Below are 18,194 nucleotides of genomic sequence, written 5' to 3'. Positions count from 1 at the left end.
CATTCAAGAAATATGTAAAAACATCAGGAAAAAGTAAAATTCTATCTCTATTCTACATCATACACAAAATTTCAGATTAATTAAGAATTTAAATGTCAATGTCAAAACATTTAAACTTTAGGGGCGCCCAGGTGGCTCAGCTGGTTAAGCATAGGACTTTGGCTCAGGTCATGGCCTCGTGGTTCATGGGTTTGAGCCCAGCATCCAGTTCTGTGCAGGCAGCTCAGAGCCTGGAGCCTGTTCCAGATTCTGTGTCTCCCTCTCTCTCTGCCCCTCCCCCGCTCACGCTCTGTCTCTGTTTCAAAAATAAATAAAAACTATAAAATAAAAAAAGAAACATTTCAACTTTAGAATGTATAGAAATATGATAATTATTTCAGGGTTGGGAAAGATTTCTAAATAAAAACACGTTGAAAGTACTAACCATATTATGAGGGGAAAAATCTAAACAATAAAATTTAGCAATTTGGTGCCCCAGAAGACACCATAAAGGGTTGAGAAGACAAGTCACAAAACGAGAAAAAAAGATATTTAATACATATATAACTAATGAATAACATTCAGGATAGATAAAGACCTCCCATAAATCAATATTAAAAAAACAAACCAAAAGAAAAATGGACAAAGATTTTTTTAGAGGCATTTTACATAAGAGGAATGACAAATGGCTCCTAAACATATGAAAAGACACTCAATTTCTTTGGTAATTAGAGAAGCACATATTAAAAGGACAATAAGATACCCAAGCTGAGCAATGGGAATTGTCAAACCCCCACTGGTGGGCACTTAAATTGACTACTATTCTGTAAACATTTTGGCATTAGTAAAGCTGAACACATGTATTCCATGACTGAGTAATTCCACACCTAGGAATACCCTAGAAAATTTTTGCACATACGTACCAGAAGACAAATAAAAGAATGTATTCTCCTACTTGGAGGGGTCAAAATGAGAAGTTAATTGCAAAATGTTTCATTAACAATCATATAACCCAAAATTAATATTTATAGAACACATAAACATTCTTTTCATGGACTTCTTATTCATTGTTAAATTCATTAATAAGTATCAGTAATATCCTTCTGTAAATGCAGAGGTAAAACATGACAAGTCAATTTTTGATAAGGCATGAATGACTTTTTGTTCACACTGACAGGCATATATACTTAAATTACCAAAGACTACATTGAGCATTTATGAAAGAAAATCCTTTTTGAAGACTACTTCAACTTAATCAGGATTAAAAGTAAATAAAACCTTTATCATCCTTAAATAAAATAACTTTAGCTTTAATACCATACCTAATCAGAAAATAAAGAGAAGAAAATAATAAGAATATGGACAGCTTGGTGCCCTGTGGTCTTCCTAATAACAATCCATTTTCAAGAGACTATAATCTACTCAACAGAAAGCATTCTACCAAGGATCTTAATCAGATTCTGAGAAAATACACACTCAAAATAAACAATATGCCACTAAAACCAAACAATGTAGGTATTAGCAGCTAGACAAGAGGTTAGCCTCTACCTGATGTGTCATTTCTAGAATGATGAAAGTCTACATCTTTGAAGTGCTTTCTATTCAAACTGGAAAATATATAAAGGTAGGAATCACTTTCAAAGCAGGTTGAGAAATTTTCCTTCATTTTTACATACTCTTATTTGACTCTATGCAAACATCAAACTAAGAATGGCAAAAATGAGTCTCTCTTCCTACATATTAATACTAACTTTTTCTCTGTTTTCTCAAGGCATTTTATTTTCAGCATCCAAGTCCATAAGAAATTTAGAAGATGACATGGTATTTAATACATTCAGGCTGGGGAAAGCGTTTCAGAAGGAAGATACTCCTCAAAAATCAGTCGTTGCTCCTTCTCTGGAACAATATAAAAATGATGAGAGCAGTTTCATGAACGAGGAAGAAAACAAAAATTTTAAGGTAAGTGGTAATGGGATTTATCTGTTTTTCAGTGGAAATTAGAATGATGTTTACAATGCCTTTGAAAGTAAAATTTCATAAACAGAAGTATATGCAAGCAGTCACATTATGCTTTAGGACAACTGATGAAATTTCATACATACCAGGTTGTTCTTCCATTCTGGACAACACCTCTTATCCAAAAGGTTATTCCCCAAAACATGTTTCTAATGTAGTTTTAAAGAGTCAAAATAGTACAGAGCCATCTTTGAAATGATTAATGAGAATATTATACAACTATATTATAGTTCTATTCCCAATAAGACAGCTAAAATACAAATCAACCTTTTCTTTACAGAACACAGGCTCCAAACATAATTTCTTAAATCATGGTCTGCCACTGAATATGGCTTTAAAACCTTATCTTGCACTAAAAGGATCTGTAGCTTTTCCAGCTGATAATGGAGTTCAGAATACTGAATCAACACAAGAAAAGAGAGAAATTGGGGATGAAGAAAACTCAGCTAAATTTCCTATAGGAAGGAGAGATTTTGACAGTGAGTAGTCTCTTTAAAATTCAATTCTTATATCTTAATGCCATAAAATAGAATTCTGAGTTTAAGTGGATTTAGATCCAATCTTAACAAAATCAAATAAGACCATGGTTCAAATACTCTTGACAGGGGCGCCTGGGTGGCTTAGTCGGTTAAGCGTCCGACTTTCGCTTAGGTCATGATCTCGCGGTTCGTGGGTTCGGGCCCCGCGTCGGCTCTGTGCTGACTGCCAGCTCAGAGCCTGGAGCCTGCTTCAGTCTGTGACTCCCTCTCTCTCTGACCCTCCCCTGCTCACGCTGTCTCTCTCTCTCTCCTAGAAATAAATAAAATGAAAAACAAAACAAAACAAAAACAAATACTCTTGACATTAAGTGACCCCTGCCAAAGATGTGGGGTTAAAAAGAATTTAAGAGTTATTGTAATTCTGACTTATTCAGATTTAGCTGTATAAAATCCATTCTCATATTTTTAATAAATTTTGTGTGATAGTAGGGGTGCCTGGGTGGCTCAGTCGGTTAAGTGTCCGACTTCAGCTCAGGTCATGATCTCATGGTTTGTGGGATCGAGCCCCACATCGGGCTCTGTGCTGACAGCCAGCTCAGAGCCTGGAGCCTGTTTTGGATTCTGTTTCTCCCTCTCTCTCTCTGACCCTCCCATGCTCACTCTGTCTCTCTCTCAGAAATAAATAAAACATTAAAAAAAATTTTGTGTAATGATAATAATAGTCCTTTACACAGTTTAAACTTTTTATTCCTTCAGTGCTCAGGTGCATGCTGGGCAGAGTCTATCGACCTTGTTGGCAAGTCTGAAACCTGTTGGACCACATCATCTTTTCTGAAGAAAACAAAATCATTTACTTGTCTGTCAAGAAAAAAGCCTTTAATGTTATGATGACTTGTATTATTTTAAATGTCTGTTTTAAAAGAAAGTAGTTAATAAAATATATCTGTAACTTCAAAGATATGCTTTATCTGTGCATTAAACTTTGTGAATATTCTGCATAATTATGGTTTACTAGTATTTTTTAAATGCTTAACATACGAACCTTATACATATATTCTAGACCAATATAATAAAGAATCGTAACTTATACCTCGATCTCTTAAAAATTAAGTAGATGCCTTTGGTGAATGGCTTAATATATACAGAAATCTAAAGCACATAAAAACCAAATTCATAGTCTAAAAAATTGAGTTAACTTTGTCTGGCCCGTAATCAATTTGTCCTTGGCTGTACAGTTGTTGATTTTTGTTACTCTGGCTATTTTGCCACACAATTTATTCTGGCAATTGTTTGATGTCTTAGGTATCTTAACATTTTTATGCTGAGATGGTTCATTTCCATTATCACAACAATTATTTTCATCATCTAAATCCACCTGTTTCCTTTTTGAGCTTTTATTTCCTGTCTGACTACTTGATTTCCTTGCAACTTTTTCACTTTTACTTCTGTCCAGATGAACATTTCCAGAACTTGTTCCAATTGTTGGTCTTCCAACAGATGAATTTACACCTTCTGTTATGCAAGATGAAAAGAGGAAAGAGATTACATAATACTTAGCATTATTACATGTGAAAATTTTATAATACACTTTAAAAATCAAAGAATATTAAAAACTTTGATTTGCAAACACATAACACCATAAATTACATGATTAATAAATATAGCTATATTATCACATTAATTTTCATTTTCCCCATATCACTTTTTATCCCTATAAATAATAAATATTTGCTTTGTTTGAATGCATGACATTTAATCCATAAATACTGCAAGTTATTTTTTAAATTCATTTAGTTAAATCAAACTATGTCCTATTCCTCCTAGATTTATATATAGATGTAACTTTTTAAAGAAACTCAAGTTTTAAAACATAAACCTTTACATTTCACATTTCATACTATGCAAAACAAAATCTAATTTTATTTAAGTTAAAACTAATGAACAGACTAGAATTAAATTGTTATTTAATTACTCAAATAAGGTCAATTACCAGGAAGGTCATTTTCCATGTGAAGTGCATACAAAGGCTTTGATGCTGAATTAACATCATTCCATTTATCCTTGCTTATTGTACAGTCATCTTTATAAGTACAAGCAAACTGGGATCTAATTAAGGTTTGCTTCATCTAGTAAAACAAAGAAAGAAGAAAGTATAAATTTATTTGATTTGATTTATTTTGACTTATTTTTTCATCTATATAGAAATATACTCTATCTTAATCAAGAGATCATAAAAATTTCCCTTGGAGCACCAGAGTTGTTCAGTCAGTTGAATGTCCTACTCCTGATTTGGGGTCAGGTCACGATCTCAGAATTGTGAGTTCGAACTCCATGTCAGGCTCTGCACTGAGTGTTGAGCCTGCTTAAGGTTCATTCTCTCCTACTGCCCCTCTCCCCTGCTCACTCTCTTGCTAAAATAATTTTTTTAATTGCCCTTAAAAATTCCATTATTCACTGGGAACGTTTAACCCTTGATATTTCATAATCTGCAAACTCATTCTTTGCAACAACTGGCATTTTTGTTCTTTATGCACATTTAAAAAAATTTTTGTAACAGTTTAGAAAAATCAACTTGAGACTCCAGAATATGTGAATACTTGAATATTTAGGAAAATAAGAAAGATGATTCAAACATATCATTCTAAGAAGATTTCACGAAGAGACTTAATGGTCATATATTCAACATAAACTCAGATTTATCTTCAAAGATCATAAGTAGGAGAAAATCAGAAAGCTAAATTTAATTCTTAACCAGTAAAACAGATGCCAAGGAAGTAGTTTTGGAAATGTACTCTCCAAACATAAAACCAGTGGCTGTTTTATTTCAGAACAAAGTAATCTATATGGACAATGCAAATTTCAGTAATTACAGTAGATATATAATGACAATTAGTTATAATTGAGAGATATCTCCAAATTGAGATGTCAAATCCTTTTCAGAAACAGATGTTTAAATTTCAGATAAATGAGGGGTGCCTGGGTAGTTTAGTCAGTTAAGCAGCCAACTTCAGCTCAGGTCATGATCTCATGGTTCTTAGGTTTGAGCCTCCTGTCAGGCTCTGTGTTGACAGCTCAGAGTCTAGAGCCTGCTTCAGATTCTGTGTCTTCCTCTTTCTGTCCCTCCCTTCCTCTTGCTCTGTTTCTCTCTTAAAACTAAACATTTAAAAAAAATTTTAAGAAATTTCAGATAAATGAGTAAATAAAGAGGACTTAACTTAAAAATTAAACACATCAAAAACTACATTATGCAGAACATTACTTACAAAATATTGATTGATACAGTTCATAAAGTCTAAAACAGTATAACTTTTTATTTGATAGTCAGTAAATATGATGTTATACATTCAGAGAGATCACTGCATTAACTCACTTAGATGTTTGCAGAGATAATGGCAGTGAAATCCAGACTATGGTTAAAAGAAATTAGATTAATCCAGTTGCTTCATAAAAGCAAGTGTTCCCAAAATGACAAGTTTATGTGCTTCTAATGGTGTTTATAAGAGCTCCAGTTCCCCTATCGCTAAAAATTACATTAAATTTGTTTGAAAATTTAAATAATTGGGGTTTGATATCTTCCATTTTAAACATAAAAATTCACAAAATTAAAAAAACGTGAAAATGTAAAATATCAAAAACTATTTGAAATAGTGCAAGAGAGTAGCTCTTAATTTATGAATGATGGAACTATAATTCAGTATCTTCCTGAATCCACATGAATATAACTACCATTATACTGTTTCCGTTATGAGATGCCCTAAAATACGACCAAAGGTTTTAACTAGCCCTTTCTGGACTTCATTAAGGCTATAAATATAGAATTAAAGCAAATGAGAAAGCCATTAAAATATTTTGTTAATAAAATGAACTTTGTAAAGTTTATATTACATCACATCATTAATCTAGTAACATTATCAAAAACTTTTATTTTTATCTACAAAACCAGTATTAACAATTGACATTATATCTTTATACAACATTTCTTTTGTTTCACTAGAGTTATTACTTATAAAGAATTATAAACTTATTGCCCATAATGAGTTATAAAGAGTACAGTAAGACCATGAAGGCAAATGGATGCTAGGTGGCTGGCTAGGATCATTTCCATAGTACCCAGATAGTGATAGCACCTGTGGGTGGCTTAGACCACTTTAGCATCCCACTACAAAATCTTCATCACCTCCACTCATAAAACACTCCAAATAAAAATACAATAATTACATTATTTAGTACAGACAACTGATGTTTTCTCAGTCTCACATTAAGCAAAATAAACATTTCTTTAGAAAGCAGTGTCATTTTTTTAAAATGTTTATTTATTTTTAGAGGTAGAGAGACAGAGTTGTGAGCAGGGGAGGGGCAGAGAGAGGGAGACACAGAATCTGAATCAGGCTCCAGGCTCTGAGCTGTCAGCACAGAGCCCAACACGAGACTCGAACTGACAAACCACAAGATCATGACCTGAGCCAAAGTTGGACGCTTAACCGACTGAGCCACCCAGGCGCCCCAGAAAGCAGTGTCATTTTTATTATTGACATACAGCTAAGTAAAAACCTTTCCTTGCTACGTAAATACAATTACAGAATAAGTGCCCTTGCTCTTGTTACAACTAGATTTCCTCTCTTCAGGCCCCCTATAGAGGAAATCTTGAGGCTTAGTGACAGTAGTGTAATTTCAGAAACCAGAATTACAAGGCAATGGATTCCTAAAATACTGAGAATAGATTCAGATGTGAAAGGAAATAGTTAACCACTATATCCACCATAAAAAAAAATGTTATTTATAAAAATATCAAAACATGAGAACCGCAATAGTTCTATGGTAATCTTGGAATACTTATGTCCAAAAGAAATAACTGAGTAGTTACAATGAAGGTATTTTTTTTCTTTTTGTAAAAGATTAAATGTGGGTTTTCTTTCCTGCCCTGTACAAAAATCTTTTTTTTTTTTTTTTATCAATTATGACTTATTAAGTTCCAACTATGTGATAAATAGGCACACAGAATACTAAAGAGGTTGCTTAGATGGCTTCTATAATCACAAAGGTATTCTACTTATAAAACATGCTGTTGACACACAGCTGGAAGAAATAATAAGTAAACTGGATAACAGACTCAAGATTGAAAAGATGTCAGAACACTAGAACCATAAGTAGAAAATAAGAAGATGAAAATGAATGAGGATAAACAAAGTCCTGGATTTAACTTCAAAATATCAATTACAGATGAGGATGACGAAAACCTAACTTAAATGCAACATATGAAAAAGACCTAGAGATTTTCATTGATCATGAACTTTACTGGAGCCAACAATGTTATGTCCAGCTTAAAAAAAAAGCACAAAAAAACAGTGATGTGATTGGAAAGGCTCCAGATTTGCAGTTAAAAGACCTGCCTTCTAAAACTGGCCCTATTACTTATAAACCAGATGATTTCCAGTAAACCTCTGAACCACACATAAATGAGATTAATATTAATCTTACAGAACTGTCAGAATTAAGTAAAGTTAAAAATAGGAAAGGACTATATAAGTTCTACAGATCCATGTAGATGCCATGCAACTAATTAACATAGTAACATATATGAAGACAGTTTTCCTATACAGTAAGAAATCTGTTAGAGTTCTCAGGACCAGGACGACTCTAAAATTAATTCTAGGAATGCAACTCAAAAACTGAACTTACAATCAACATCTTCATTTTAGTTATCAAAACAATACAAGCTGTGTTGGCTTGTATTTATAAGTTAAAAGAGATTGCTTTTCTTTTGTTCATAAAAGTTGAATTTTTCTGCACAGGATTAGTGGCTACATAGAATTGAGATTACTTCCTGTTGCAAATCTTCCAAATCTCTCTGAGTATTTCATTTGGAATCACAAACAAGCAAAATAATTCCCTCTTGAAACTGCTTTTGAAGTACTAAACAACTGAGAATAATGTCCAGATTCATACATGGCTGTTAAAATCATTCTATGTTCAAGTCACATGAGAGAAAAGGATTGAACATTTTCCTTTGTAGAGTGATTTCCCCCCTTTGGAAAGATTTCTATCCACAGTAAAATTGCAATGAACTTCAAACTTGCCAAGAATTGGAAAAGTCCTTTTGCCACAAGCTCTTTTTAAATTGGAATTATTAGTAGGTTCCCAGTTTGAGGAAAATAGTACTTCACATAGGAAAGCCTGACTCTAGTTAAATTAAGACAAATGAGTCAAAATACTGTAAAGTTGCAGTCACTCTCTGAGTTAGGTGTATTAATAAGATAATGAAAGTGCTAAGTCCCATTATGCTGATAAATAAATCAATAAAAGATGAAATTATTCTCAACATACTCATTAAATATGGAACTGAAAACAAATATTCTAAACTTATCTTTTCATTCTTACATTACTGCCTTTTCAGAAAGGCCAGTTTTGTTACCATTAATGGCATATGAATTGTAAATACATCAAATAACCCATTGCTTCATCAGTGAAATTCAATTTATTTCATTAAATAGCAGAAAGATATTTTTGACTTATAGTAGCATTAATTTCTTATGACTCTTCACTATAATTACTATACCTTTATCTACTCTTTGGGAAGAGCATAAAGTCTTTGAAGTCTTATACCTAAATACAAACCTTCGTTCTGTTACTAACTAACTGTAAGGTCTAGAAAATGATGTCTTCTAGAATTGAACATCCTTAACCTTGCCCCACATTATTTGCTCACTTATTTTGTACCACTACCCAGTACACAGTCTATACTAGTGAGATAGTTCAATACTGGGATGAAGGATATAAAATGTCTAATATAACATTTGACACTTAGAAGGTATTCAATAAATCCCAATCTCGTTACTTCAGCCCAACTAATTCAACTTTAGTTGAGTCTAATACAAACAACCCATTTTCATTCTAATGAAAAATGGTGCTCTTTCTCAGTCTTTGCTTAATGTCACCTTCTCAAAGAGACCTCTACTGATCATCCTAACTTAAAATCAAAACACATACAAAGGAACACACTCTCCTTATTCCCCTCCCTAGCTTTATTTCACTCCACAGCACTAAAAACCGTCTAATGTTCCACATAATTCACTTGTTTTGTTGTTTGCCTCTTCCAACTAAAATGTAAGCTCTATGAACAAAACCCTGAATTTGGCAAACCCTTAGTTTGGCTCTGGCCTTCCCGTGGTTTCCCCTGCCCCACAAGGTGAGGAGTCTATAAGGCCCACTTGGAGACTATGACCCGCTTTTAGATCCTATTCCAATCCCAAATTCTGGGATCCCAGAATTCCCTGTTCAAACTACCTTAGGTACTGGGGTGGTGCTGGCCACTTCCTCTAGGCTTAAGGGCAGACTGTTTATGGCAAGGGTGACAGTGAGGGGAGTGTGTATACCTCTTGAGGAGTGTCCCTAAGAGTATGGAACAGAACAAAGGTTGAAAGGGACTCTGGAGGTGGACCATGTATGGACTTCCATTTATATTCTTATGCCCCAGCCCCACAAATATTTGGGGAAGACCTGTCCATGGAGGCAGGGGTTTTTGTCTGTTTTGTTCACTGATGTATCTCCAGTGTCTAGGATATACCTAGGATATAGCCTAGTACCCAGGAAGAATATAAAACATGTTTGTTGAATGAATCAAGTAAAATTACAAAACTATAACAGATACATGCAAGAGGAAAGTATGAGGGAACAGAAACATGCATAAGCAAAGCCTTGGAGGTAGAAAAAAGATTTAAAGAATGGATTTTACTCTTTAATAGAGAGAAAGGAAACCATGTGACCCAGAAATGAGAGAAGGAGACTGGCAAAGAACAGCTTAATCACCCTAAGAACACAAGCTTTGAGACAAAAAAACACGTAAGACAAAGTAAGCCCTATTCTGTTCAGCAGAGTAATGAAACCATTTGATAAAGAAACAAGAGAAATGTATACATGCAGAGAAAACCTAAATCACATTTAAGTACTGAAAACCATGCAGCAGAGTCCTTAAGCCCCATTATATCCACTGTTCCTTTAAAGTTCTTAAATAGTCCATCCTTCTCAGATTCTCACACACATATCCCTACAATAAGCCCTACAAAAAATAGCTGTTTGTTAAAACCACAAAAGTCACACACACTTCCCTTAACCTTGCCCCACACTATTTAGTCACTTATTTTGTACAACTACTCAGTACACAGTCTATACTAGTGAGATAACCCAATAATTTCATCAGGTTATTTGCTCAGTTTATAAGTCTCTCTTGCATTCTCTCTGCCTATTTAAATCTTATTCTCATCTCTCACGGTCAGGGCACCATTTCCTCTACTTATTGGTCTCTAGTTATTCTTTTTGGGGGTATCTCTAATCCACTAGAACTACAACTCTTAATAAATATGCTAGCCACATGGAGTTAATCAATTAAAATTAAATAAAACTAAAAATCCAGAGCCTCAATTGCGGTGGCCACATTCCAAGTGCTTGATAGCAACATGTGTTAGCATAGTTACAGAACATTTCCACAGAAAGTTCCAACACTGTTCCAGAACAAAGCATTATCATCTATATCCTATAGCACTTTTATGTGCTACAAATGGATTCTCATAGGACTCTAGAACATTTTTTGTTTGCTGGGTCCATAATATTGAAACGATATGCAACTTTATATTAGTAGAGAAGACCTCGCATCTGTTCTCCACGTCTTCTAAAAATACTATTTCTGAGCGCCTGGGTGGCTCAGTTGGTTAAGCGTCCGACTTCGGCTCAGGTCATGATCTCATGGTTCGTGGGTTCAAGCCCCATGTCGGGCTCTGTGCTGACAGCTAGCTCAGAGCCTGGAGCCTGCTTCAGATTCTGTCTCCCTCTCTCTCTGACTCTCCCCTGCTCACTCTCTCTCTCTCTCTCTCTCTCTCTCTCTCAGAAATTAAAAAAAAAAAAAAAATTTTTTTTTTAAATACTATTTCTTTCCTATTTTCTCCACTCATTCTGGGACTCTAATTAGGTACATGTTAGACTTTTTCTCTGTGTCCTGCACTTTTCTATCGATTTTTAAATTCTTTACTCTCTCTTTGCTTTAGTTTGGAGATTTTTCTAATGACCTATCTCCAAGTCTACTTTTGTCACCTAATAATGCTATGTCTGGTCAAATATTAAGCTCATCTCATGAGTTCCTGATTTCAGATAATGTTAAACTGTTCTGGAATGCTTCTTTGGTTCTGTTTTATAGATTTTAATTCTCTGCTGGATTTCCCCAATCTTCATCTATTTTGCCCATCTCTTCCTACAATTGCTTTTACATGTTGAAAAATTTTTAATTCCTTATCAGTTAGTTCTAATATCTGGATTATTTGTAAGTCTGCCACTACTGTTAGTTTTCTCTCTTAGTTAAAGGACAAATCTTTCTACCTCTTTTCATGTCAAGTATATTTTATTTCGTGCTGAATATTGTGTATAAAGAAACTTTAGAGACTCCAGATGAAGAAACTTCCTCTGTCTACAAGGGTTTTCATTGTCTCTTAAGCAGACACAGCAAAGGGCTGATAACCTAAATGCAGTCAGGGACTAAGTTGAATAAGAGCTAGGTTGCACTTATCATAATTTACATTTGCCATCTGGTTCTTATCTCTTCCTCAGGAATGTCCTTCTCAGGCTTTCAATGGATCTTTATTGTCTCTGACCTGAAAAGTGTGGGGAATTCAGTTTTGTCTTTCAGGGGTTTTCCCACTGTCCCCTTTGTCTTCCTTCTTACTTACTCCATTTCCAAATATGACAAATAGGTTGAAAAGGAGACAGCCATGTATTAAAGGCAGTTCCCACTCCTCAAGCAGGGCCTTGTCTTCTAGCTATCTCAAGATCATCAGTGATTTTGGTCTATGGAATTGAGGCTTCTTAGGCACCCACTTAGCTTCAAAATCGAACATATGTCAGTCGGCTGAGCATCCAACTTTGGCTCAGGTCATGATCTCACGGTTTGTGAGTTCGAGCCCCGCGTCAGGCTCTGTGCTGACAGCTCAGAGCCTGGAGCCTGTCTTCGGATTCTGTGTCTCCTTCTTTCTCTGACCTTCCCCTGCTCATGCTTTCTCTCTTTCTCTCTCTCAAAAGTGGACAGAACATTAAAAAAAAAAAATCAAAATTGAGCATATGTTGGGACGCCTAGGTGGCCCAGATGGTTGAGCATCCGACTCTTGATTTCAGCATGATCCTAGGGTTGTGGGACTGAACCCCATGGCAGGCTCCACACTGAAAATGGAGCCTGCTTGGGATTCTCTCTCTCTCTCTGCCCTTCTCCCCTGCTCGCACTCTCTTTATCTCTCTCCCTATCTCTAAAAACAAACAAAAAGTCTAGCATATGTGCACTAGGTAGAAATAACCATGCATTCAGGGCTCCTAAAGTTTTCAAATTTTTGCCAGCCCCTCAAGACATCCAGTCTTTGTTGGTTACTACTTCCCTCAGTAGAGTTCCTTTATGTGGGCCAACATCAATCACCTCAGAAAGACTTTACTCTCCCCAGACTTTTAGTTTACTTAAATTGCTTTGCTTACATAGCTTTTCTATGTCTTTAAAATATATTCTTCCTAACTTATCTGCTTTTTATTTGTTATTGTAGCAGAAATGGTATTCTCTCACGGCCTACTATATCTTAGTTCGAAACAGAAGCGTCCAAGTAGGTGAGTGATTTCTTGATTCTGTTCCCTCCTTCTCTGAGAGCCTTTTACTTTCTCCTCAGTTACATTTTGAAGGCTGCATACTTTCTGTTATTCCTCAGTTTTTAGTAGCCTGAGGAATGGTGGAGGCAGAAGTAGTGTTCAGCTGAGGAGACAGTCTGAAAACATTTCTGGGTTCTACACTCTCTCCTAAGAGTTTATTATACATTCTATGTACTATAAGAAAGTTCACTCTCTCTACTTAGACTATAACTCATTCAAATGGAAAGGGATCATTTAGATAATTTCCCCAGTTCACTATGTAACACTAGAGGTTTCATTTGTGTTAAGTGTATAAGTTCCAGGGTTGTTTTTTACATTTTAACCACATTACTATCTAGTTGCCACTTCTACTATTCCTCTGAAAAGGAGAAAAAAAAATTTTTTTCAGTTTGAGAAATAATTGTGATAATTCTCAGGATTTGTCAGCTGACTAGTGTAATATGTGGGAACTTGAGCCATATTAAGTTGCTAAGTCATGCTGTGCGTCTTCACTCTGAAATTTTCCGTTTCTTTCCTTAGCCATCGTATTTTAAGTTATTGAATCTAATTGCATTTTTCTTTTTGTTTGCTCTTGGTGAAGGTTTTTGCTAGCTGTTACTATTTTATAGTCATTTTGAGGGGAGAGAAATTCTATGAGTTAAACTCAATCTACCATTTTAATCTGGATAGACTCAGAGGTTTGTAACACTCTAAAGTTTAAGGTTGGAGGTTTAGGTTAAGAATTTTCTAACAGTATGAGCACTGGACTACCTGGCTGCTTATGAAGGTACCAGAGTTACAGCCAGTCTATTTTTCACACTACCTGAGGCCTACTTTTCACTGCTCTGGCTACTCCACGTTTTAAAGATCCAGTATTTTCCTGATCAGCTCACTTAAGTTATGAAATCAGTTAATGCTGATGATTATGTATGTACTATTATACATCTGTGTGACATACATTCAATATGGGCAAAAACATTAGACTTAAAATAAGGAAAAGACCTGTACATGTGACTTTTCAGTTGTGCCTGATGTGCAGAAATCTGTTAAACCAAGCTGAAAGGAATAAAATTAATTAATTTACAGGGATATAAGGAGGGAAACCTTTTGAGAAAGAGGTGTGAGGATACTTGTCTGAACTACTTGGAACTGGGGGTTACAATGGGAAGCTTCTCAATAGCTTCCTATCAAAACCATGTAGTTTCAGAAGAACCTTCTGCTTTCTATTGAAGGGGAACTTATTTGACTGGCATGGACAAGTTTCTAAAAGCAATCGTAGGAAATAAAACTCAAAGACTTAAAATGAATATGGTTTTACAAGATTCTGTGATTAGAGGCATATCTATTTTTATTACAAATGAGGTAACTAAAATCTAAGAAAAGTTAATTTGCTCCAAATAATAATGACATGGATATTTCAATTTATTATCATCTATGACATCAAAATTCTAAGTTCCCTAATATTTTCTACTTTTGAAGTGCTCTTTCCAAGACACTATTTCAAGGGTAGATCATATATTGTTTCCATGACTAGAAAAAGAACTATACACCAAAAGAGCAAAAGTTACAGAATAATAGGTAATAAGCTGTTAAACTGCTTTTCCATAGTTACTTAGTAGTAAATATTTGTAACATTTGTGCTATTCCAACAAAATACTGTACCTGGCTATGGTTCAGCTATATACCTGGCTAAACCAATTACTTTCACACCTTGCTTTTTTACAGTATATTTATCATAAACAATTCCTCCCCCTCTCTATTGCCATCTGGTTTCAGAGCTATGTAGACTAAGACAGCTCCACTATTAGGTAACAGAAATAATGTGATTTTAATTTCATTAGTATTTACCCATGGCTTTGCACATGGTATAAAAGATGTCATAGTAGTTATGAAATCTTAGATAAAGTATTTTCTCAAGATTTTGGTTTCCATATCTATAAATGAGACTGGATTAGACAATCTCTCCTCTACTTCCCAAACTTTCTAAGTTTGTATATAAATTTTATAGTAATTAGCTGACTTACCAATTTCTAAAAAAAGAAACAAAAAAGACTTTTCATTCTTCAGATAGACTTCTTCATTTTGATTTACTTAGTTCTAACAAAATATCCCAATGATCTTTAAATGAAAATATTAAAGTCTGTCAGTATCCATAGCAGGTAAAAAAATTAAAGAATGTATACATTACATTTCTGTTTCTAATCAAGTCCAAAAAACGGACTTTTTTTGTTGTTGTTGTTTAAAATCTTATGCCTTGACTACAAGTACTTAAGTACTATAACAAAAGGTTGACAAATTTTATCCACAGAAAAATCATATAAAACTCTCTGATGTCGTCTACACGTATTAAGTACTAACAACTAACAGTAACCAAAAGAAAGACAAGACTTATTAATATAAACTAAATGGGTTTTGAGTATGTAGAAAAAACCGATAACTAAAACTTTTGTGAACTGGGACTAACTTTCCAAATGGGAATATAAACAGCATACAAATTAGAGTTCCTCAAGTTGTATCAAGATGAATAACTGTTTGATAATTTAAGGTTAATTGTAAATTTGACATGAAAATTTTGTTGCACAAATGAATGAATTCCCAACCACAGAAGCATATCTAGCACATAGTAGATACTCAACAAATATGCTAAATGAGTTAGGACCAGTTTCTTTTCGAAAAATAAGACCAAGAAAATTTTAAACACTTAAAAAATGCATTACTCGCTACTTATAGGCACTAGCATCTAAAATGAGGTCAGGAAAACTTAGTTCAAACCAAATAAAGATATAAGGAATAGCTCTAGTCAATAAACAGTATGAAATGTCCTCCATGTCTCAATCTACAATTAATTATATTGTGTCGTAATATCTGCAGGCAGGAAAAAATGGAATATATAGTCTCTTGGGATTCAGTTTAAAATCTGAGTAATAATGAATGCCTGAGTGTCTCAGTCAGTTGAGCACCTGACTCTTAATTTCAGCTCAGGTCGTGATCTCACAGTTCATGAGATCAAGCCCCACATTGGGTTCTGCACAGAGCCTGCTCAAAATTCTCTTTTTTTCTCTCTCTCTGACCCTCCTGTCTTGTTCTCTCTCTCAAAATAAATAAACATTAAGAAAAATAAAAAATAAAATGTGAGTAATGGAAATGAGAAAACCGTGTCTTCTTCGTTTTCCCCTTCATTCACTGAACAGACATTTATTGAACACTTAGAAGAGCAAGTGCTTATTCCTTTCCTTCTTTTAGGTCCAGCATATAGAATAAGCCAAGGAACAATTAGCCAAGATTGTATAAAAGGAAAGTTTCTGTATGTCAATGTCTTAACTCATTTTCCATTTAATTCCTATTGTTCCATGTATAATTACAATATCCAGATCAGATTTCTATATTTATATCTTCTACCAAAAGACTTTTTTAATCATTTTTATGACAGTACATTAAACTGTACCTTAGTTTTTTTCTCTTGCACTGACTTATGGATGCGTTCTCTTAGGGGTTTCACTGATGAATTAATCACTTGTATGGGAGATCTATGTGCAAAAAAAGCAAAAATTTATAAACAAAGAAGGTTTTAAACTTGTTTTTGCTCCTCCCCATCCCAAAGCAATAATGAAATAAAGACAACTTAATTTAGTTGTTTATAATATTATATAAAAGTGTCAGTATTACTATTGAAAGTTCTAAGTATTAATAATTTGCTAAGTTAACTAATACAGGCACTACATATCTGAGTTTCTGATCTATGTAAGGTACTGTGTAAGATATTATGAAGGACAGAAAGTGATTCATTCATTGCCCTGAATTCAGGCATCCTGAAGCCTAAAGTAAAGGAAATAAGACATCCATACAACTAAAATTTAAAATAAAAAAGGACAAGTGCCATAGCAGGGGAATTCAAGAGAAAAATACAGTTTAGAAATAGGACGGTCAAAGAAGGCACAATGGAGAAAGAAACGCTGGAGCTTTGGAGCCAGACAAACCTGGATTCCTCAATAAATTCCTTTCTGGCTTAATAGAGCCAGAGTCATAACCTCTTTAACTCAAAAGACTGTTATATAAGAATAAAGAATAGTCTATTCTAAGAAATACTCGTTTATAACCTTACATTGACTTATATTCATACACCACATTGTCCTTAATTTTATCATTTCAATGCAGACCACTAAAAATTCACTTTACCAAGAACTGGTACTTGCCTGCACAATGACAACTGCAAATACTAAGGTAACTATAAACAAATGAAGTATGTTTGGCCACTATGAAGAGGAGGAAAAAACAAAGATTAGCAATCAGATAAAACACTATGGTTATGGTTATATTTACTCACTATATTTTTCAAAATCATCTAAAACTTAATGCTTTAATATAGATTGGTAGATTTTGTTTGGCAAGGAAAATATATTCATGGACTATGATTCTGAGATTTTAACTCTATATTTTATATTACCCATTGTTTCAGATTTCTCCTACTAAATAAAAGAGTGAAAAATCAAAAAATATATTTGGCCACATGACTGAGAAAAACACCTCTTTAAAATGGATGTAGGGATTAATTTTGTTAAAAAAAATTCTATAAACACAAAATAACTTTATGAAAATGGTAGAATTGAATCTGAGAAAATAATCATTTATGATTTTACCTAAAAAGCAAACTGTGCTGAAAAGAAGGTAAGAGAAGAGAAAAATAAAGATTCATTTTCTTTATAATTTTTTCAAAAATTGTTGATACATTTTCATTGTTAGGAAAATATTTGGACACTTTTGAGGTAGAATATGGAAGAATTATATCATAATGTAAAAGATAATTATTGAAAGCTGGTGAAAAGGGTTTAAATAAATTGGAGGACAACACTGAATGACAGACCATTGTAAAATTTCTCTTTAAAGGGAAGAGAAAAATAGAAGAAATCAAACAATACAATGACTTTGTAAAGTTTCTCCACAATGTACTAAATACAATTTAAAATCACTGCTCTAAAGTTTTACATGTTTCTATAAATGAATGTTCATTAATGAAAAACATCACCAACTTATTCAATGTTTGACCTAGTTGTTAAAACTAGAGCATATCAATGT

The 18,194-nt window shown here is 34.0% G+C and overlaps 2 protein-coding genes across 3 annotated transcripts in view; one reads left to right on the top strand and one right to left on the bottom strand.

Annotated features, from left to right (window-relative positions):
* Nucleotides 1–1,316: 1,316 nt before the first annotated feature.
* On the top strand, nt 1,317–3,295 carry PMCH (pro-melanin concentrating hormone). Its single transcript, XM_039252486.1, has 3 exons — nt 1,317–1,938; nt 2,276–2,474; nt 3,231–3,295. The coding sequence occupies exons 1-3, from the start codon at nt 1,690–1,692 to the stop codon at nt 3,278–3,280; spliced, it is 498 nt and encodes a 165-aa protein (XP_039108417.1). The 5' UTR covers nt 1,317–1,689; the 3' UTR covers nt 3,281–3,295.
* The window catches only part of LOC120245429 (PARP1 binding protein), a 61,544-nt gene continuing 45,179 nt past the window's right edge, over nt 1,830–18,194 (bottom strand). The window contains exons 9-12 of one of the 2 annotated variants that reach the window (XM_039252485.1): nt 16,567–16,648; nt 4,465–4,600; nt 3,850–3,986; nt 1,830–1,875 (exon numbers count right to left, since the gene is read on the bottom strand). In XM_039252485.1, coding sequence (XP_039108416.1) covers nt 1,858–1,875; nt 3,850–3,986; nt 4,465–4,600; nt 16,567–16,648 — 373 coding nt within the window. In that variant the 3' untranslated portion in view covers nt 1,830–1,857. Of the gene's footprint in view, nt 1,876–3,620; nt 3,987–4,464; nt 4,601–16,566; nt 16,649–18,194 lie in introns of those variants that run through there. The other variant, XM_039252484.1, reaches the window with a different exon arrangement.

The sequence above is a fragment of the Hyaena hyaena genome, unplaced genomic scaffold (genome assembly GCF_003009895.1).
Source record: "Hyaena hyaena isolate Hyena2069 unplaced genomic scaffold, ASM300989v1 scaffold_417, whole genome shotgun sequence".
Taxonomy (NCBI): Eukaryota; Metazoa; Chordata; class Mammalia; order Carnivora; family Hyaenidae; genus Hyaena; species Hyaena hyaena.
This window is presented reverse-complemented; position numbering and strand designations above follow the sequence as displayed.